Source organism: Symsagittifera roscoffensis, chromosome 4, assembly GCF_963678635.1.
Source record: "Symsagittifera roscoffensis chromosome 4, txSymRosc1.1, whole genome shotgun sequence".
NCBI lineage: Eukaryota > Metazoa > Xenacoelomorpha > Acoela > Convolutidae > Symsagittifera > Symsagittifera roscoffensis.
The window spans coordinates 41,055,299-41,079,238 of record NC_087065.1 but is presented as its reverse complement, the minus strand read 5'-3'; the positions used below and the strand labels follow the sequence as shown (position 1 = coordinate 41,079,238).

Sequence of the window (23,940 nt, the reverse complement as noted above, 5' to 3'; positions counted from 1 at the left end):
CGTTGCTTGCTACAAACATGGTGGTACCCCGGGCGTAGTAATCTGCTGTTGATCTGGGACTGTGAAGAGCTGCTCTCCATGGGTTAACCAGATTCATCACAGCCCATAACGATAGTGAAAGCGGGAGTTATGATGGCGATACCACGGCTGGAAGCTCATGTAAGAGAGAACAATAGACAAGAAACGCCTAGGAAAGAACAATTGCAGGAGTTGGATTGTCTAAAAGTTTTAGATCTTTTCGAAACAAAATGTAAAATCTTGAACTTTCCGATGAAAATGAAAAAAATATGGGCCAGAAGACGACTGATGCCATGGTTCAGAGCCAACATGACTGCATGGTTGTACGAGTATGCCAAAAAGCATATGTCGAAGTACAGCTGAGTGTACAGTGCGTATCAGCTGAACATTAGAGCAGGAGCTTTCAAGCGAGCTTTTTGTAACTCAACGGAATGCAGTAACCACCGCAGTGAAGAGAACTTCTAGGACAAGAGAATGTGACGGGAGAGAAAGAGAAGAAATGTTGAAGTAAGTTGAGAGAAACGTGACGTTGTGCCTCCACAACAGCTTCTGCCGAAACAAAGCAACTAACGTTGATCCTCTACCTTGTTGTAAACAAAGAGTAGAAGAGCAGAAGTGTTGGAGGACTAGCTCCAACAGCGTCAGAATAGCTACCGACGTGTTGCAAAACACCGCGACTGAAAGTGCGGAGTCAATGTCGCAGGAGGAGGAGATAGAACATTGACAATTAGCCGAATAACAAGATGCAAAAAAAAGAAAAAATAGATGAATTTAGAAGTTTTAGAACTTCCAAACGACGAAAACGAAGAGTGAACAAAGAAAGAAACAAAGAAGCAACGAAAGAAAAGATGTTAAAACTCAGAACTTTTTATGTGAGAAAAACTCAAATGAAAAACAAAGCAACTAAGTTTGCAATTGAAACTGAAGAGAAAACCTTTAGTTGAGTTTTGAAGATTAAGGAATTAGTTGCATTTTTAAATTTGCATTATGATTTTAGTTAGTGTTTTAAGAGACACTTACTATTTATTTAGAGAGGGTTGAGTGGAGTGTATATTAAAATATTCCAGCCTGCATGATTGTTTTTAATCAACTAAGACGACTGATCACTTTGTGGTGACATGAAAGGCTTGGGTAATCTCTTGAAGAGGGAGATATTTTCATTGTTCCTCTAACCACCGAGTTCCTTAATTTTAACATTCAGGACCAAAAACAACTAAATTTCCGAAGGGAAGAAGCAAAATAGGATAATTTTAGTTTGTTGTTTGGCAGGACTGTCCTGCGTCCCAACACTTGTTAAACCTAGGAGAAAAAGTTTTAAATAGACATTAGAAGTCAGAAAAAAAGTTTTCTCTTAATTCATATCCTCGAAAGTTTAGATTAGTGAAAGAACTTGGAAGGCTATAATAGTGTAGAATGATTCCATTTGTATTTTGCGGTGACTCGATGTGACGTGGATAAAAGTGATTTCATTCATTTTGTAAATTCTGTTCGACGGCATTGTACCATTTTGATGAGGAGTAAGAGACTCAATGAGGACATTGACCGGGTTGTCCGGGAAGTATGTGACATTCGACCAGAATGTGTCAAAACTCAAGTTCGAATTCGAAGTTTTCTTGATGCATCGGACCGGGAAGATTCATGGTTTTAATCAATTAGAGGTCTTACTCGTTCATTTTGACAAACTCGGAAGGGTCAATTTGGAGTTCCGTGTTAATTTTCAAAAATTCGAATTGGACGTGAACTACACGTAACTTTTATTTTATTTCGCACCAACAGAAACTGCGAAATCAGTACAACAGTAGTCTCAGTGACAACAACAACGGAAAAACGACAGCAGATTGAGATTGTGATTAGAAATTGCCAGAAAACTTTCCGAATTGTAACATTTGTGCCGCTACAATCGTTACAAGGCAATTCACGAGAACAGGGAAGGGTGTTGAGACGACGTGCCCAGCCTTCCGAGAAGAAATAAGAGCGTCATTTCTCCGGATTCTAGAATCCGGGTGGGTCTCGGGATAGGAACTTGAACTGTTTTATAAAAATTTTAGCTTCCTGGAAATGTCCTGAATTGAATTAATAGCACCCAAATTCGTTTTAGGATTATGAAAAGCTAGGAGTTGAGGGAAAGGGTTGATCCATCTTCGATGGAGATGATGATTATAATCTACTGAACAAAAACAACAGTAATAAAATAAATAAGTAGTAGCACTGTTTTTAGGAGTGACCTCGTGGTCTGGGGATACTGAGACCCAGCCATGAGCTCACTATTTTGCATATAATTGAGTTAATCAGAGCGTTCTGATCGAAGCCGGAAACACTTACGTTTTTTCGTCGACCGGATGTTAGAAAGACCACCAAAAGAACTGGTTTTGGCAGAGACGGTGAAAAGCATGTAGAGCTGTGTTTAGACGCTAGCCAGTCGTTTTAGAACCAACTGAAACTGCGAAATCGGAACAACAGTAGTCAACAGTAGTCTTAGTGACAACAACAACGGAAAACGCCAGCAGATTGAGATTTTGATTAGAATTTGTCAGAAACCATTCCGAGTTGTAACGATTGTGCCGCTAAAATCGTTACAAGGCAATTCACGAGAACTGGGGAGGGTGTTGGGACTACGTGCCCATCCTTCCGAGAAAAAATAAGAGCGATATTTCTCCGGATTCCAGAATCCGGATGGGTCTAGGGATTGGAACTTGAACTGTTTTATACAAACTTTTAGCTTCCTGGAAATGTCCTGAATTGAATTAATAACATCCAAATTCGTTTTCAGATTATGTGAAGCTAGGAGTTGAGGGAAAAGGTTGATCCATCTTCGATGGAGATGATGATTTTTATCTACTGAACAAAAACAATGGTAATATATAAATGAGTAGTAGCCCTGTTTTTAGGAGTGACCTCGTGGTCTGGGGATACTGAGACCCAGCCATGAGCCCACTATTTTGCATATAATTGAGTTAATCAGAGCGTTCTGATCGAAGCCGGAAACAGTAACGTTTTCTCGTCGACCCGATGTTACAAAGACCACCAAAAGAACTGGCTTTGGCAGAGACGGTGAAAAGCATGTAGAGCTGTGTTTAGACGCTAGCCAGTCGTTTTAGAACCTAGCTTTACTAGTCCGTCGATATGTATTCCGGGCGAATATTACAGAAGGGGGACAGCTGAAACTGCCCAATGGTCAAAAAAGCAAAATTTCCTCTTGAATTAAAACTTATTTACTCAAAACTTCTCGAGTTAAACTTTATTACTTTAAATCAATTCTAGAGTCGCTATACGACTATTATTTACCAATTTTTAGAAGTCAAGTCGGTATATGAGTAGCTAATTTGAATTTCTTGGGTGCATTTTATGTGATTACGTTGAGGTGAGGCGAGTTTTTAGATTGATCCATCTGAAATGGATCAAAGTTCCACTGTCCAATAGAAACTAACGGTATACTTAATTTTCCGACCCTGTTTTTAAGGGCGTTCGCGTGTTTCAGGTATTTAGAAACCTGACTATGGGGGCGTTCTTTTTTCTAGAGCGGAGGGTATTTTGGTAGTAGCGCTTAAGCTGTAACACGATTTTGTCGTCTCATGTCGCAAGTGAACCGAATTGGCCAGACTGTCTAGACATCATCGGAAAATAAGACTGCAAAAAACATAACTTCGAAAGTTCATAAGCAGAGTTTTTGCTCAAAACCTTAAACTACGACGGGCAATTGCATTCCGAAGTCAACTAGACACACTAAGGGCAAAATTTTGCGCACACTCTTCCGGCAAAAAAAAAACAAAATATTGCGAACTTTCAGGGCAGCTTCTTCGGGATTTTTTGGTGAAGCTAAAGCCATTTTCTTCTTCTTTCGTCCCCACACCATTTCAATAGGGTTTAGATCAGGGCTATGGAGGCCATTCGAGAAGAGGAGTTTTTTATCTCGTCAAAAAAGTTTCGTCACATTTGCCGTATGAAATGTGGCATTGTCTTGTTGAAAAAAAAACAAACGTTCTTCTTGTGGGTTCAGCATGTCCACACTAGGAAGCAGAAAATTGGTGAATTTTCTTCTGTATACTGCTGGGCGTTCATTGTCGTATAGAAAGTAGCAGAAATCAGAAAAAGAAAAAAGGGCATACTCTCACATTTCCACGGCTCTGAATTCGGGTATCAATCGAAATTCGTGTTTCATACTGTCCGCTTGACCGTTCTCAAAAAATACAGCTCGGAATTTTTCTGTTTTTTTTAAATTTCACAAACATTTTCCGACTCCAATCGAAACTATTTTGCGACTCCAAAAACATAACCCGACTCCAATCGAAACTCAAATAACGATTTGCATAAGATATTCGTTTTTCTCTTTGTTGTGACGCAAAAGTTTTGCGAGGCTTTCCGGTAACGAAATTCAAGTTTTTGAAAACGTCGTTGCATAGTAAACCTTGAGACTGGAAAAATATGGCTCAAGGATTGTAATTTTTTCCTGCAATTAGTTTCCAAATTGTATAATTTGATCATCTTCACTTCCGTTTTTTTTTTTTTTGGGGCGGCCTGATCTCTTTTTTAATTAGCCTTGATAATCGTCTTCATGGAAAGTATAAGCCTTGATATTCGTTTTCATGGAAACAACATATACGGTAAATTTCGACTTTTTAACTTAATTTGCTAAAATAAAATCTGGATTTTAATCGCAGTACTTAAAAAAAGGGTTGCAAAATGTAGGGAAAGTTTTCTTTTAGTAAGTTGTAAAGAACATGAACTATTTTGGCAAAAGTAATTGCTAATTTTTGATGTTTGAGAACTTTCAACGCATTAACTAACTCTGACAATCATGCAAACGACTTGACAGGCGAGAGAAAATTTCACTTTATATAGTGTCAGATAAAACTGACAAAAGGTGCGAACATCCGTAATCTAGGTTAAATTTATATTATACCAGATTAAGGATAGGAACGGGGTAACCCGGGAACATCATGATAATTGAACAATTAGAGCAATCAGTTGTACAATAAATCCTTCCTTGACAAACTTTTCCAAAATCAAATTCCTGTATTTATCTCAAATTTCTGCGAGATCAATTTTAAGTATGAATGTTAAAGCATTTATAGATACATAAAGTTTTTAATTCAACTTACACTCGATCCTAGTTTTATTCCTAGAAAGCAAGTGTTGGGCTGATCCTACAGTGGCGACAGAGAAAACAACAAGAGCCAGGAAGAGCGAATGAGTTTCGAGAAAGAGGTCCAAAATTGGTCGAGCATGTCAGGAAAACATTAAAATCAGACAAAATGTTAAAACACGTTAAACTCAGGTTTAATAGTGAAAACCAGGACAACTCGACAATAAATCGATCAATCATGAACTTTTTCTGCTGATTTGGTCGCAAATAGTCATATAATTTTTTAAAGAAGCAATTGGACTGAACTCAACGGAAGGTTGAAGAAAATTGAGGTGAATAACAAATTTCTCTGAAAAAAGCGCATAAACTGTAGTTGGAGGGACATTAAAGATTATTTTAAGCTGAAATCAGCGGGTAAGAACTAGAAAAACTCCAACCACAGGAAAAACTAGATAAGAAAGTAAACAGGGTGATAGTAACGTATGGCAACGGCAAGTTCGGTATCCAAAACGATATTGCCGGAGGCATTCACCGGTCCTAACGATATTGAAAGCTACTGAACACAATTTGAGCTATTAGCCGAACTGCAAAATTGGAAACGTACTGTACGAAAAACAGAATTTTTTTTGCATTATTTCGCCTTTTACCGTACCCTTCCAAAGGCTTCAAGAGGCTACTTACCGTACCCTCCCAGAGGCTACTTAACCTTCTCAGCTATGATGAGACCGTTAAAGCTTTTCAAATTCATTACATTGAAAAACCGGTGGACTTCCGCGGTCGGCTAGAGCGTCGCGCGCAGCAGGCAGGTGAAAGTTAACAGATTTACTGGGTGATTTACAGCATTTGACGAATCTCAGGACATAAGACACCTGCTAGTGCTTCTCGAAGGAATCCACAACAGCCAAGTTAGACTCAATCCTACGGCTTCGCAAGACAATTGGAGACAAGGAAATGAACAAGGCGAATGCTTTAGAGTGTGCACTTCATCTGGAAGCCGTAATTGGAATTGAGGAAAAAGAAAAAACGCCCCGAATAACAGCCATACGGAGGGATCAGACAGAAATGCTAACGGACTCGATGAACAGACTAGTTCAAAAGATGTCGGTTGGTAATAAAAACAAACCCATGGTCGACGAGACAACAAACCCTGGGGAGGAATGCGACGCAATGGAAACCGATATAGGGAGCGAGTTTCAAGAGATGGAGCAAGAACTCCAACCTCAGGACCAAAAACGCGAGAAAGAAATGGCAATCCGAGAAGGGAAAACCACAATGACATATGTTGACTATGGGGGCAAAGGGGTCATTGGGCAAAGAACTGTAGTAATTGTTTTACTGGTGGAAAACCTATCCACGTTAAGCAAAAATGCCCTAAGAATAAAAGGACGGAACGAATCAACGTGACCAGGGTGTGCTCCAATAACAAATCGAAATGTTTCAGTGTGGGCTTCCTATTGAACGGGAAATTGGGAGTAGCATTTCGTTCGTTAGTTTTGACACGTATGAGCGGCTTGGAAAGCCGGGAAGCATAAAGGCTTTTAATAGTAAAGTGTTAGCGGCTAACAGTTCAATGTTTCAAAAACTTGGCAGTGTCGACATCAAAATCCAAATGAAACCAAAGTCCGGAGTTATCGCCCAAAACATTTTAATAACGGCGGATAACTGCTAACCATGCCTTCTTGGTTGGGGTTTCATGATAGAAGAAATCGGCGAACAATTGCTGTACAGTACGAAACATCGGACAGCACTACCTATATCAGCAGAAACAACGACTGGTGTCCGAACGTTTGCAATAGCAGAGAAGAATGCAAGATTCCCAAGCAGACAAGAAAAACTAGGAGAAATCTTCATCAAAGATCAAAAGGGTACAGCCCTCAGCAGCCCAGAAGGTTTAAATGAAGGCATACAGGAACTCAAAGAAAAAACCGGACTACTGGTAGCTGATTCACTTACAAGTGTAAGCCAAGGGAAAAGTTGCTTGAATGTACTGAACATGCGAAATGAAGCTATTAACATATACCATGACAGCAACACTGCTCATTATACCAATTTGAGACATCAGATTCAAGTAAACGGCTTCTTTAGAGCAAGGAACGACCGCAGCATCAGGAGCCCTTTGAATTAGGCAACACGCTACTCGGGGCAGTGCACAATTGGCATCTAAGGAAAAGACAAGTTTGCAGATAATGTTTGAGAAACATAACCAGTTCTTTTTCATGCAGCTCAACGGACTCAAGTTTTTTGGATAAAATTAGACATAAAATGAAATTAATCGCTGATGCAAAGCCATTTTGGCATAGGAAGTATGAATTATGAAAAGTGGAATGCCATGAAAAAGATCTGGGAGGACTTAGAAAAGGCGAACTACTAGTTGAACCAGCTCACTCGAATTGGGCAATACCAACCATACTTGTTGAGAAAAAAGACGGAACCCACAGGTTAGTAGTTGATTACAGAGGACTGAACGGTCAGATCAAAAGAGTAAGCTGGTCCCTACCAAAGAAGGCGCTAAGAGAAGACTCCCAACATCTTACTGCCTTTATAACGCCAATGGGTCTCTTTAAAAGCAAAAGTCTACCGATGGCCAGGAGCATTTCAAAATTTAATGGAGTTGATACAAAGTGGGTTATCATACGAAATTGCTTTGGTCTACCTAGACGACATTATAACCTTTGGTAGAACATTTCAAGAACAACTAGAGAGTTTGGACGTTATTCTGTGTCGACTGAATAAAGCTGATTTAAAATTAAACAGAACAAAATGCAGGTTCTTTTAAGCAAAAATTCATTTTCTTAGGCATATTTTGTCGAACAACGGCGTAGAAGTTGATTCGGAAAAGATAAACTCACTGAACTACATGAAAGATCCTCACAATATCAACAACTGCGGGCGGTATTAGGACTCATTTGAATCTACCGAAAGTTTATTGAAGGGTTTGGAAAGACAGCTGAACCACTCTACAAACTTCTTAATAAGAGCGAAAAATTCTTTCTTTATGAAGCTTGCAAGGAAGCATTGAAAAGAAACTGCAGCAAGCACCAATACTGGGATATTCAAATGAAGAAGGTATGTATAGCCTAAAAACGGATGCTTCATTAACTGGGATAGCAGCCATATTGACACAAAAGCAGCAAGGTAGAAATCGAGTTATTGCGTACACCAGCAAAACGCTGAATAATGGACAACACAATTACTTTTCAACCAAAAGGGAACTATACGCAATCGTACACTTCACGCATTATTTCCGGACTAACTGTTGTGACAAATCTTTTTATTAGTTACTGATCACAGAGCCTTAATGTTGCTCTAAAGCTTCAAAGAGCCAGACAGTATGATAGCTAGATGGTTGGAAAAACTAGGGCAGTTCCCATTCGAAATTAAGCACGAGGTGGGCAAGAAAATTCCACATGCAGACTGTTTATCAAGGGTTCCAACTACCACTGAGGAGATGGTTAATCAATCACAAAAAACAACAGATAATTCGAAAAATATCTGAGAAGAAGCTCTAAAATCTTCCAATTTGGAATTAAAAACGGTTCAACTGAAATCTAGTGAAATAAGAACGACAAAAAGCTGTGTGCAAAACAAGGAGAGGCCAGAGAAAAGGGAAACGAGTGGCTGCTCAAAAACTTTATGGAAATTTTGGACAGATTTCAAAAAATTGTTTTTTGAAAAAGACTTACAAAAAAGACAGAAACTGATCAAAGAACAGTACATCGTAGTCCAAAGAATTGTTGTGACTCCAGTGTTCATGTAGGAAATGCTCAATTCGCTACATAAATATTGTGTTCATTTTGGTTACAAAAAGACTTTTCAGTATACTCAAGAATAGTTTTACTGTCCTGGAATGAGTCGGGATATTGAAGATTGGGTTAATAGCTGTGAAAAGCGCACAACAAAGAAGAGACCTAGCCAGAAAAATGAAAATTCACTGCAGACATTGAAACCAAGCTATCCGTTTTGGCATGTAGCGATCGCTATCATGGGACCGCTATTGGAATCAGAAGAATTCAAGTTTATTCTTGTAATCGGAAATCAATTCTCAAATTGGTACGAAGCGTTACCACTTCAAAACAAAGAAGCAAAGACAGTAGCTAAGGCATTGGTCGACAATTAAATTTCAAGCTTTGAATGCCCAGCTAATCTGCAGGGGCACAAACTGATTGAAAAAAGCAACAGAGCAATCGAAGCAGTCTTGTCTAAATATGTGCCAAAAAAACCACAATGACTAGGCCAATCTTCTCTCAAACAGTTATAATGGCTTACAGATCTTCAATTCATGCAGTGACAAAATAAAATCCGTATTACTTCATCGTGCCGATAGATTGCATGTACAAAACATCACAAACTAAAGTGTTTGCAACGCCAACGATTACGTCAGAGACCTGAGGAAGGAACTCCAAACAAGCCACGAACTGGTGCGTAATACAATGAACGTCGAAAAAGAACAGGAAAAGATTTTCTACGGGGAAAAACAAAATTGACCTAAGTTTAACGTGAACGACAAAGTACAACTTTTTAACCAAACTCTTTGCGAGGGACAGACAAAGAAATTTAAGTCGTTCTATAATGGACCACTGATAATCATAAAGACTGTAAGTGATCTAAATTTTGTGATTGAAGACCAAAGATCTAAGAAACAGCAAATAGTTCAGCATGATAAGTTAAAGGCTTTTCATGAACGAACAAAAGTAAACTCTCAGGAAGCGGGATGAAAGAAACTAAATGCAACCAAAGAAACGGATGAATAATAAAAACGTTTTTGTAGTTGTGGAGTTCCCTAACTCGAAATTAGAATCTCCTAGTCGGTCTACGCCGGAAGGAGAAGCAGTTAAAACCGAAAAGAAAAAAAGTTCAGTGCTCCCACGGAAGAATTGGACATCAAAGAACCGATTGCCACATCAGAAGTTACAGAGACTCAACCAAATAGACCCACCGACAAACCAAGACGAAGCGTAGGAAGCAGAACAGGCCCGAAGATACCGTTAAGAGAAAAGCAAAAACCGGATCAGAATCTAAAGCAGCTAAACCTGTTAGTGATGTTAATTATGAGTTACTAAATGGAACGAAAGGTAATAAACTGTACAATACTAGAAAACCGAGTGAGCTTAGGAGAACTATCTGGCGACATTTCAATCGCACACGATTTTGAACAAATTTTTTGAGTCTGAAACAAAATACTTGAGCAAAAATAGCGATTGCCTCAAACAAAACGGAAACCAGATCCGCTTAAAAGCTGGGACTTAATGTATAAACCAGTAGCATCAGAAGTCAGGCAGAAGTATTGCATGTATTTGGCGTCATATTCAGTCACGGCACTTAATAAAAGCAGCTGGTGGGATTATGCAACATAGCTGCATGAATATTCCAAGCTTCTTCCTAAGAAAAGCAGCTGGTGGGGTTAAGCAACATACCTGCATGATAATTCCATGCTTATTGCAAGCTTGAGAAAAAATGGGACACAAAAACGGTTAAATTTCTAGGCTTTGGAAACGGATTTTACTATACCTCTGGAGAATGTGGTTAGCATGTCAGCATCAGAGTGTTCAAATATTTTCAAAGTAAAATTAGCAAAAGCTTTCATGAGGTGATCAAAAGAGGTGTCAAATATGTATATCCAGTGGAGTGGTCTTCGCCAACTGATAAAAAAATTATCGGCTCAGTTTTAAACAATGGTGAATTAACCATTGGCACATTGAATGCAAAAATAAAAATCGTAGCTATTGGTAGTTTGTAGGTTTTTGAGAACCCAACAGGAATGGCACAAGTTAGAAAGGGGGGAACAAGAGTTTCGAATTTGGTTAGGTAACGTAAATTATCGATGTGAAAATAACGGGAGGTCCAGTAATTTCGTTAGCAAAATTTTCGAACTCAATTAGCTCTTTGCTCTTGGCAAAAAAGAATAGTAATTACCTTTCAGGGCAAATTGAAATTTCCGTAAAAAGTGGTTTTTCGCTATTGAAGTTTTCAGAAATCAAACCCTTATTCAGTAGGAATAAAAGGAACCACCTTTCCGTATCTTTCACAGCTGAGAAAACCACGTTTGATTTGTCAGTAAACTTCAAGAGATTAACCAGTAAAGATGTAAAACAAATTGAACTAAAAATGTTTTTCACCTGGGAGTTTTTAACCAATGAAAACATAGAAAAAAATATTTGGCATTTAGCAAAAGAAACCGGAATCGGAGAAAAATTTTAATAAAGAAAATTTCGTCAAATTCGCCGAAACAGCTTTCTACACTGAAAAAGTACCAGTGGAAGTTACAAATAATTACAAAGAGTCGCACCTAAAATTTATTTACCCAATCAAAAAATTAATCTATTGCAATAATACTCTCACGCTCTGCAAAAAGTCTGTCCTAATGCTTCTGAAAATTGAGGTGAATAACAAATTTCTCTGAAAAAAGAGCATAAACTGTAGTTGGAGGGACATTAAAGATTATTTTAAGCTGAAATCAGCGGGTAAAACCTAGAAAATTCCAACCACAGGGAAAACTAGATAAGAAAGTAAACAGGGTGATAGTAATGTATGGCAACGGCAAGTTCGGTATCCAAAACAATATTGCCGGAGGCATTCACCGGTCCTAACGATATTGAAAGCTACTCAACACATTTTGAGCTATTAGCCGAACTGCAAAACTGGAAACGTACAGCACGAAAAACAGAATTTTTTTTTGCATTATTTCGCCTTTTACCGTACCCTTCCAAAGGCTTCAAGAGGCTACTTACCGTACCCTCCCAGAGGCTACTTAACCTTCTCAGCTATGATGAGACCGTTAAAGTTTTTCAAATTCATTACATTGAAAAACCGGTGGTCTTCCGCGGTCGGCTAGAGCGTCGCGCGCAGCAGGCAGGTGGAAAGTTAACAGATTTACTGGGTGAATTACAACATTTGACAAATCTCAGGACATAAGAGACCTGCTAGTGCTTCTCGAAGGAATCCACAACAGCCAAGTTAGACTCAATCCTACGGCTTCGCAAGACAATTGGAGACAAGGAAATGAACAAGGCGAATGCTTTAGAGTGCGCACTTCATCTGGAAGCCGTAATTGGAATTGAGGAAAAAGAACAAACGCCCCGAATAACAGCCATACGGAGGGATCAGACAGAAATGCTAACGGACTCGATGAACAGACCAGTTCAGAAGATGTCGGTTGGTAATAAAAATAAACCCATGGTCGACGAGACAACAACCCCTGGGGAGGAATGCGACGCAATGGAAACCGATATAGGGAGCAAGTTTCAAGAGATGGAGCAAGAACTCCAACCTCAGGACCAAAAACGCGAGAAAAAAATGGCAATCCGAGAAGGGAAAACCACAATGACATATGTTGACTATGTGGGCAAAGGGGTCATTGGGCAAAGAACTGTAGTAATTGTTTTACTGGTGGAAAACCTATCCACGTTAAGCGAAAATGCCCTAAGAATAAAAGGACGGAACGAACCAACGTGACCAGGGTGTGCTCCAATAACAAATCGAAATGTTTCAGTGTGGGCTTACTATTGAACGGGAAATCGGGAGTAGCATTTCGTTCGTTAGTTTTGACACGTATGAGCGGCTTGGAAAGCCGGGAAGCATAAAGGCTTTTAACAGTAAAGTGTTAGCGGCTAACAGTTCAATGTTTCAAAAACTTGGCAGTGTCGACATCAAAATCCAAATGAAACCAAAATCCGGAGATATCGCCCGAAACATTTTAATAACGGCTGATAACTGCTTACCATGCCTTCTTGGTTGGGGTTTCATGATCGAAGAAATTGGCGAACAATTGCTGTACAGTACGAAACATCGGACAGCACTACCTATCTCAGCAGAAACAACGACTGGTGTCCGAACGTTTGCAATAGCAGAGAAGAATGCAAGATTCCCAAGCAGACAAGAAAAACTAGTAGAAATCTTCATCAAAGATGAAAATGGTACAGCCCTCAGCAGCCCATAAGGTTTAAATGAAGGCATACAGGAACTCAAAGGAAAAACCGGACTACTGGTAGCTGATTCACTTACAAGTGTAAGCCAAGGGAAAAGTTGCTTGAATGTACTGAACATGCGAAATGAAGCTATTAACATATACCATGACAGCAACACTGCTCATTATACCAATTTGAGACATCAGATTCAAGTAAACGGGTTCTTTAGAGCAAGGAACGACCGCAGCATTAGGAGCCCTTTGAATTAGGCAACACGCTACTCGGGGCAGTGCACAATTGGCATCTGAGGAAAAGACAAGTTTGCAGATAATGTTTGAGAAACATAACCAGTTCTTTTTCATGCAGCTCAACGGACTCAAGTTTTTGGATAAAGTTAGACATAAAATTAAATTAATCGCTGATGCAAAGCCATTTCGGCATAGGAAGTATGAATTATGAAAAGTGGAATGCCATGAAAAAGATCTGGGAGGATTTAGAAAAAGCGAACTACTAGTTGAACCAACTCACTCGAATTGTGCAATACCAACCATACTTGTTGAGAACAAAGAGGGTACCCACAGGTTAGTAGTTGATTACAGAAGACTGAACGGTCAGATAAAAGAGTAAGCTGGTCCCTACCAAAGGTAAGTGATGTCGTTGACTCATTGGATGATAACATGATCTTTTCCCACATTCACTTAATTTCTGGTTGTTTTTAAATGGCGCTAAGAGAAGACTCCCAACATCTTACTGCCTTTATAACGCCAATGGGTCTCTTTAAAAGCAAAGGTCTACCGATGGCTCTCCGCGCCAGGAGCATTTCAAAATTTAATGGAGTTGATACAAAGTGGGTTAACATACGAAATTGCTTTGGTCTACCTAGACGACATTATAACCTTTGGTAGAACATTTCAAGAACAACTAGAGAGTTTGGACGTTATTTTGGGTCGACTGAATAAAGCTGATTTAAAATTAATTAGAACAAAAGGCAGGTTCTTTTAAACTAAAATTCATTTTCTTGGGCATATTTTGTCGAACAACGGCGTAGAAGTTGATCTGGAAAAGATAAACTCACTGTAATACAAGAAAGATCCTCACAATATCAACAACTGCGGGCGGTAATAGAACTCATTTGAATCTACGGAAAATTTATTGAAGGGTTTGGAAAGACTGCTGAACCACTCTACAAACTTCTTAATAAGAGCATTGAAAGGAAGCATTGAAAAGAAACTGCAGAAAGCACCAATACTGGGATATTCAATTGATGAAGGTATGTATAGCCTAAAAACGGATGCTTCATTAACTGAGATAGCAGCCATATTGACACAAAAGCAGCAAGGTAGAAATTGAGTTATTGCGTACACCAGCAAAACGCTGAATAATGGACAACACAATTACTTTTCAACCAAAAGGGAACTATACGCAATCGTACACTTCACGCATTATTTCCGGACTAACTGTTGTGACAAATCTTTTTATTAGTTACTGATCACAGAGCCTTAATGTTGCTCTAAAGCTTCAAAGAGCCAGACAGTATGATAGCTAGATGGTTGGAAAAACTAGGGCAGTTCCCATTCGAAATTAAGCACGAGGTGGGCAAGAAAATTCCACATGCAGACTGTTTATCAAGGGTTCCAACTACCACTGAGGAGATGGTTAATCAATCACAAAAAACAACAGATATTTCGAAAAATATCTGAGAAGAAGCCCTAAAATCTTCCAATTTGGAATTAAAAACGGTTCAACTGAAATCTAGTGAAATAAGAACGACAAAAAGCTGTGTGCAAAACAAGGAGAGGCCAGAGAAAAGGCAAACGAGTGGCTCCTCAAAAACTTTATGGAAATTTTGGACAGATTTCAAAAAATTGTTTTTTGAAAAAGACTTACTAAAAAGACAGAAACTGATCAAAGAACAGTACATCGTAGTCCAAAGAATTGTTGTGACTCCAGTGTTCATGTAGGAAATGCTCATTTCGCTACATAAATATTGTGTTCATTTTGTTTAATTAAAGACTTTTCAGTATACTCAAGAATAGTTTTACTGGACTGGAATGAGTCGGGATATTGGAGATTGGGTTAATAGCTGTGAAAAGCGCACAACAAAGAAGAAACCTAGCCAGAAAAATGAAAATTCACTGCAGATATTGAAACCAAGCTATCCGTTTTGGCATGTAGCGATCGCTATCATGGGACCGCTACTGGAATCAGAAGAATTCAAGTATATTATTGTAATCGGAAATCAATTCTCAAATTGGTACGAAGCGTTATCACTTCAAAACAAATTAGCAAAGACAGTAGCTAAGGCATTGGTCGACAATTGAATTTCAAGCTTTGAATGCCCAGCTAATCTGCAGGGGCACAAACTGATTGAAAAAAGCAACAGAGCAATCGAAGCAGTCTTGTCTAAATATGTGCCAAAAAAACCACAATGACTAGGCCAATCTTCTTCAAACAGTTATGATGGCTTACAGATCTTCAATTCATGCAGTGACAAAATATAATCCGTATTACTTCATCGTGCCGATAGATTGCATGTACAAAACATCACAAACTAAAGTGTTTGCAACGCCAACGATTACGTCAGAGACCTGAGGAAGGAACTCCAAACCAGCCACGAACTGGTGCGTAATACAATGAACGTCGAAAAAGAACAGGAAAAGATTTTCTACGAGGAAAAACAAATCTGACCTAAGTATAACGTGAACGACAAAGTACAACTTTTTAACCAAACCCTTTGCGAGGGACAGACAAAGAAATTTAATTCGTTCTATAACGGACCACTGATAATCATAAAGACTGTAAGTGATCTAAATTTTGTGATTGAAGACCAAAGATCTAAGAAACAGCAAATAGTTCCGCATGATAAGTTAAAGGCTTTTCATGAACGAACAAAAGTAAACTCTCAGGAAGCGGGATGAAAGAAACTAAATGCAACCAAAGAAACGGATGAATAATAAAACGTTTTTGTAGTTGTGGAGTTCCCTAACTCGAAAATAGAATCTCATAGTCGGTCTACGCCGGAAGGAGAAACAGTTAAAACCGAAAAAAAAAGTTCAGTGCTCCCACGGAAGAATTGGACATCAAAGAACCGATTGCCACATCAGAAGTTACAGAGACTCAACCAAATAGATCCACCGACAAACCAAGACGAAGCGTAGGAAGCAGAACAGGCCCGAAGATACCGTTAAGAGAAAAGCAAAAACCGGATCAGAATCTAAAGCAGCTAAACCTGTTAGTGATGTTAATTATGAGTTACTAAATGGAACGAAAGGTAACAAACTGTACAATACTAGAAAACCGAGTGAGCTTAGGAGAACTATCTGGCGACATTTCAATCGCACACGATTTTGAACAAATTTTTTGAGTCTGAAACAAAATCCTTGAGCAAAAATAGCGATTGCGCTCAAACAAAACGGAAACCAGATACGCTTAAAAGCTGGGTCTTAATGTATAAACCGGTAGCATCAGAAGTCAGGCAGAAGTATTGCATGTATTTGGCGTCATATTCAGTCACGGCACTTAATAAAAGCAGCTGGTGGGATTATACAACATAGCTGCATGAATATTCCAAGCTTCTTCCTAAGAAAAGCAGCTGATGGGGTTAAGCAACATACCTGCATGATAATTCCAAGCTTATTGCAAGCTTGAGAAAAAATGGGACACAAAAACGGTTAAATTTCCAGGCTTCGGAAACGAGGATATTACTATACCTCTGGAGAAAGTGGTTAGCATGTTAGCATCAGAGTGTTCAAATAGTTTCAAAGTAAAATTAGCAAAAGCTTTCATGAGGTGAACAAAAGAGGTGTCAAATATGTATATCCAGTGGAGTGATCTTCGCCAACTGATAAAAACATTATCGGCTCAGTTCTAAACAATGATGAATTAACCATTGGGACATTGAATGCACAAATAAAAATCGTAGCTATTGGTAGTTTGTAGGTTTTTGAGAACCCAACAGGAATGGCACAAGTTAGAAAGGGGGGAACAAGAGTTTCGAATTTGGTTAGGTAACGTACATTATCGATGTGAAAATAACGGGAGGTCCAGTAATTTCGTTAGCAAAATTTTCGAACTCAATTAGCTCTTTGCTCTTGGCAACAAAGAATAGTAATTACCTTTCAGGGCAAATTGAAATTTCCGTAAAAAGTGGTTTTTCGCTATTGAAGTTTTCAGAAATCAAACCCTTATTCAGTAGGAATAAAAGGAACCACCTTTCCGTATCTTTCACAGCTGAGAAAACCACATTTGATTTGTCAGTAAACTTCAAGAGATTAACCAGTAAAGATGTAAAACAAATTGAACTAAAAATGTTTTTCACCTGGGAGTTTTTAACCAATGAAAACATAGAAAAAAATATTTGGCATTTAGCAAAAGAAACCGGAATCGGAGAAAAATTTTAATAAAGAAAATTTCGTCAAATTCGCCGAAACAGCTTTCTACACTGAAAAAGTACCAGTGGAAGTTACAAATAATTACAAAGAGTCGCACCTAAAATTTATTTACCCAATCAAAAAATTAATCTATTGCAATAATACTCTCACGCTCTGCAAAAAGTCTGTCCTAATGCTTCTGAAAATTGAGGTGAATAACAAATTTCTCTGAAAAAAGAGCATAAACTGTAGTTGGAGGGACATTAAAGATTATTTTAAGCTGAAATCAGCGGGTAAAACCTAGAAAAATTCCAACCACAGGGAAAACTAGATAAGAAAGTAAACAGGGTGATAGTAATGTATGGCAACGGCAAGTTCGGTATCCAAAACAATATTGCCGGAGGCATTCACCGGTCCTAACGATATTGAAAGCTACTCAACACATTTTGAGCTATTAGCCGAACTGCAAAACTGGAAACGTACAGCACGAAAAACAGAATTTTTTTTTGCATTATTTCGCCTTTTACCGTACCCTTCCAAAGGCTTCAAGAGGCTACTTACCGTACCCTCCCAGAGGCTACTTAACCTTCTCAGCTATGATGAGACCGTTAAAGTTTTTCAAATTCATTACATTGAAAAACCGGTGGTCTTCCGCGGTCGGCTAGAGCGTCGCGCGCAGCAGGCAGGTGAAAAGTTAACAGATTTACTGGGTGAATTACAACATTTGACAAATCTCAGGACATAAGAGACCTGCTAGTGCTTCTCGAAGGAATCCACAACAGCCAAGTTAGACTCAATCCTACGGTTTCGCAAGACAATTGGAGACAAGGAAATGAACAAGGCGAATGCTTTAGAGTGCGCACTTCATCTGGGAGCCGTAATTGGAATTGAGGAAAAAGAACAAACGCCCCGAATAACAGCCATACGGAGGGATCAGACAGAAATGCTAACGGACTCGATGAACAGACCAGTTCAGAAGATGTCGGTTGGTAATAAAAATAAACCCATGGTCGACGAGACAACAACCCCTGGGGAGGAATGCGACGCAATGGAAACCGATATACGGAGCAAGTTTCAAGAGATGGAGCAAGAACTCCAACCTCAGGACCAAAAACGCGAGAAAGAAATGGCAATCCGAGAAGGGAAAACCACAATGACATATGTTGACTATGTGGGCAAAAGGGTCATTGGGCAAAGAACTGTAGTAATTGTTTTACTGGTGGAAAACCTATCCACGTTAAGCGAAAATGCCCTAAGAATAAAAGGACGGAACGAACCAACGTGACCAGGGTGTGCTCCAAAAACAAATCGAAATGTTTCAGTGTGGGCTTACTATTGAACGGGAAATCGGGAGTAGCATTTCGTTCGTTAGTTTTGACACGTATGAGCGGCTTGGAAAGCCGGGAAGCATAAAGGCTTTTAACAGTAAAGTGTTAGCGGCTAACAGTTCAATGTTTCAAAAACTTGGCAGTGTCGACATCAAAATCCAAATGAAACCAAAATCCGGAGATATCGCCCGAAACATTTTAATAACGGCTGATAACTGCTTACCATGCCTTCTTGGTTGGGGTTTCATGATCGAAGAAATTGGCGAACAATTGCTGTAACGTACGAAACATCGGACAGCACTACCTATCTCAGCAGAAACAACGACTGGTGTCCGAACGTTTGCAATAGCAGAGAAGAATGCAAGATTCCCAAGCAGACAAGAAAAACTAGTAGAAATCTTCATCAAAGATGAAAATGGTACAGCCCTCAGCAGCCCATAAGGTTTAAATGAAGGCATACAGGAACTCAAAGGAAAAACCGGACTACTGGTAGCTGATTCACTTACAAGTGTAAGCCAAGGGAAAAGTTGCTTGAATGTACTGAACATGCGAAATGAAGCTATTAACATATACCATGACAGCAACACTGCTCATTATACCAATTTGAGACATCAGATTCAAGTAAACGGGTTCTTTAGAGCAAGGAACGACCGCAGCATCAGGAGCCCTTTGAATTAGGCAACACGCTACTCGGGGCAGTGCACAATTGGCATCTGAGGAAAAGACAAGTTTGCAGATAATGTTTGAGAAACATAACCAGTTCTTTTTCATGCAGCTCAACGGACTCAAGTTTTTGGATAAAGTTAGACATAAAATAAAATTAATCGCTGATGCAAAGCCATTTCGGCATAGGAAGTATGAATTATGAAAAGTGGAATGCCATGAAAAAGATCTGGGAGGATTTAGAAAAAGCGAACTACTAGTTGAACCAACTCACTCGAATTGTGCAATACCAACCATACTTGTTGAGAACAAAGAGGGAACCCACAGGTTAGTAGTTGATTACAGAAGACTGAACGGTCAGATCAAAAGAGTAAGCTGGTCCCTACCAAAGGTAAGTGATGTCGTTGACTCATTGGATGATAACATGATCTTTTCCCACATTCACTTAATTTCTGGTTGTTTTTAAATGGCGCTAAGAGAAGACTCCCAACATCTTACTGCCTTTATAACGCCAATGGGTCTCTTTAAAAGCAAAGGTCTACCGATGGCTCTCCGCGCCAGGAGCATTTCAAAATTTAATGGAGTTGATACAAAGTGGGTTATCATACGAAATTGCTTTGGTCTACCTAGACGACATTATAACCTCTGGTAGAACATTTCAAGAACAACTAGAGAGTTTGGACGTTATTTTGTGTCGACTGAATAAAGCTGATTTAAAATTAATTAGAACAAAAGGCAGGTTCTTTTAAACTAAAATTCATTTTCTTGAGCATATTTTGTCGAACAACGGCGTAGAATTTGATCCGGAAAAGATAAACTCACTGTAATACAAGAAAGATCCTCACAATATCAACAAATGCGGGCGGTAATAGAACTCATTTGAATCTACGGAAAATTTATTGAAGGGTTTGGAAAGACTGCTGAACCACTCTATAAACTTCTTAATAAGAGCATTGAAAGGAAGCATTGAAAAGAAACTGCAGAAAGCACCAATACTGGGATATTCAATTGATGAAGGTATGTATAGCCTAAAAACGGATGCTTCATTAACTGAGATAGCAGCCATATTGACACAAAAGCAGCAAGGTAGAAATTGAGTTATTGCGTACACCAGCAAAACGCTGAATAATGGACAACACAATTACTTTTCAACCAAAAGGGAACTATACGCAATCGTACACTTCACGCATTATTTCCGGATTAACTGTTGTGACAAATTTTTTTATTAGTTACTGATCACAGAGCCTTAATGTTGCTCTAAAGCTTCAAAGAGCCAGACAGTATGATAGCTAGATGGTTGGAAAAACTAGGGCAGTTCCCATTCGAAATTAAGCTCGAGGTGGGCAAGAAAATTCCACATGCAGACTGTTTATCAAGGGTTCCAACTACCACTGAGGAGATGGTTAATCAATCACAAAAAACAACAGATATTTCGAAAAATATCTGAGAAGAAGCCCTAAAATCTTCCAATTTGGAATTAAAAACGGTTCAACTGAAATCTAGTGAAATAAGAACGACAAAAAGCTGTGTGCAAAACAAGGAGAGGCCAGAGAAAAGGCAAACGAGTGGCTCCTCAAAAACTTTATGGAAATTTTGGACAGATTTCAAAAAATTGTTTTTTGAAAAAGACTTACTAAAAAGACAGAAACTGATCAAAGAACAGTACATCGTAGTCCAAAGAATTGTTGTGACTCCAGTGTTCATGTAGGAAATGCTCATTTCGCTACATAAATATTGTGTTCATTTTGTTTAATTAAAGACTTTTCAGTATACTCAAGAATAGTTTTACTGGACTGGAATGAGTCGGGATATTGGAGATTGGGTTAATAGCTGTGAAAAGCGCACAACAAAGAAGAAACCTAGCCAGAAAAATGAAAATTCACTGCAGATATTGAAACCAAGCTATCCGTTTTGGCATGTAGCGATCGCTATCATGGGACCGCTACTGGAATCAGAAGAATTCAAGTATATTATTGTAATCGGAAATCAATTCTCAAATTGGTACGAAGCGTTATCACTTCAAAACAAATTAGCAAAGACAGTAGCTAAGGCATTGGTCGACAATTGAATTTCAAGCTTTGAATGCCCAGCTAATCTGCAGGGGCACAAACTGATTGAAAAAAGCAACAGAGCAATCGAAGCAGTCTTGTCTAAATATGTGCCAAAAAAACCACAATGACTAGGCCAATCTTCTTCAAACAGTTATGATGGCTTACAAATCTTCAATTCATGCAGTGACAAAATATAATCCGTATTACTTCATCGTGCCGATAGATTGCATGTACAAAACATCACAAACTAAAGTGTTTGCAACGCCAACGATTACGTCAGAGACCTGAGGAAGGAACTCCAAACCAGCCACGAACTGGTGCGTAATACAATGAACGTCGAAAAAGAACAGGAAAAGATTTTCTACGAGGAAAAACAAATCTGACCTAAGTATAACGTGAACGAAAAAGTACAACTTTTTAACCAAACCCTTTGCGAGGGACAGACAAAGAAATTTAATTCGTTCTATAACGGACCACTGATAATCATAAAGACTGTAAGTGATCTAAATTTTGTGATTGAAGACCAAAGATCTAAGAAACAGCACACAGTTCCGCATGATAAGTTAAAGGCTTTTCATGAACGAACAAAAGTAAACTCTCAGGAAGCGGGATGAAAGAAACTAAATGCAACCAAAGAAACGGATGAATAATAAAACGTTTTTGTAGTTGTGGAGTTCCCTAACTCGAAAATAGAATCTCATAGTCGGTCTACGCCGGAAGGAGAAACAGTTAAAACCGAAAAAAAAAAGTTCAGTGCTCCCACGGAAGAATTGGACATCAAAGAACCGATTGCCACATCAGAAGTTACAGAGACTCAACCAAATAGACCCACCGACAAACCAAGACGAAGCGTAGGAAGCAGAACAGGCCCGAAGATACCGTTAAGAGAAAAGCAAAAACCGGATCAGAATCTAAAGCAGCTAAACCTGTTAGTGATGTTAATTATGAGTTACTAAATGGAACGAAAGGTAACAAACTGTACAATACTAGAAAACCGAGTGAGCTTAGGAGAACTATCTGGCGACATTTCAATCGCACACGATTTTGAACAGATTTTTTGAGTCTGAAACAAAATCCTTGAGCAAAAATAGCGATTGCGCTCAAACAAAACGGAAACCAGATACGCTTAAAAACTGGGTCTTAATGTATAAACCGGTAGCATCAGAAGTCAGGCAGAAGTATTGCATGTATTTGGCGTCATATTCAGTCACGGCACTTAATAAAAGCAGCTGGTGGGATTATGCAACATAGCTGCATGAATATTCCAAGCTTCTTCCTCAGAAAAGCAGCTGATGGGGTTAAGCAACATACCTGCATGATAATTCCAAGCTTATTGCAAGCTTGAGAAAAAATGGGACACAAAAACGGTTAAATTTCCAGGCTTCGGAAACGAGGATATTACTATACCTCTGGGGAAAGTGGTTAGCATGTTAGCATCAGAGTGTTCAAATAGTTTCAAAGTAAAATTAGCAAAAGCTTTCATGAGGTGAACAAAAGAGGTGTCAAATATGTATATCCAGTGGAGTGATCTTCGCCAACTGATAAAAACATTATCGGCTCAGTTCTAAACAATGATGAATTAACCATTGGGACATTGAATGCACAAATAAAAATCGTAGGTATTGGTATTTTGTAGGTTTTTGAGAACCCAACAGGAATGACACAAGTTAGAAAGGGGTGAGCAAGAGTTTCGAACTTGGTTAGGTAACGTACATTATCGATGTGAAAACAACGGGAGGTCCAGTAATTTTGTTAGCAAAATTTTCGAACTCAATTAGCGCTTCGCTCTTGGCAACAAAGAATAGTAATTACCTTTCAGGGCAAACTGAAATTTCCGTAAAAAGTGGTTTTTCGCTATTGAAGTTTTCAGAAATCAAACCATTATTCAGTGGGAATAAAAGGAACTACCTTTCCGTATCTTTCACAGCTGAGAAAACCACATTTGATTTGTCAGTAAACTTCAAGAGATTAACCAGTAAAGATGTAAATCAAATTGAACTAAAAATGTTTTTCACCTGGGAGTTTTTAACCAATGAAAACATAAATAAAAGTATTTGGCATTTAGCAAAAGAAACCGGAAGCAGAGAAAACTTTAATAAAGAAAAAAAATTGCCTCGAGGTTACCACTCTGAAAAAGCTGGGGCATTTTGTAGATTTTTTAATGTGCAAAATACAAGTCAAATTCGCCGAAACAGCTTTCTACACTGAAGAAGTACCAGTGGAAGTTACAAATAGTTACAAAGAGTCGCACCTAAAACTTATGGACCCAATCAAAAAATTAATGTATCGCAATAATACTTTCACGCTCTGCAATCAAGTCTGTCCTAATGCTTCTGAATTAGGTAATGAGTCCTGCGTATCATGTGCAAAACGACTGAAGTTGATTCGCACGCCAAAAAATCATATACAACCTGCGAAAAATATGCAACTTTAATCTCCCTTGATAAAACCGGTGGTGGTTTTTTTAGGGATAAAGATTTGAGAGACAGTCAGTTGTCACAACTTATGAGATAAATTAGGAAC

At 38.8% G+C, this 23,940-nt stretch overlaps 1 protein-coding gene across 1 annotated transcript in view; it reads left to right on the top strand.

Moving 5' to 3' along the window:
• Window positions 1-6,052: 6,052 nt before the first annotated feature.
• Window positions 6,053-23,940, top strand: part of LOC134844882 (uncharacterized) — a 26,127-nt gene continuing 8,239 nt past the window's right edge. The window contains exons 1-3 of the mRNA XM_063861702.1: window positions 6,053-6,424; window positions 12,038-12,472; window positions 18,145-18,558. Of these exons, the coding sequence (XP_063717772.1) occupies window positions 6,053-6,424; window positions 12,038-12,472; window positions 18,145-18,558 (1,221 nt within the window). The remainder of the gene's footprint in view (window positions 6,425-12,037; window positions 12,473-18,144; window positions 18,559-23,940) is intronic.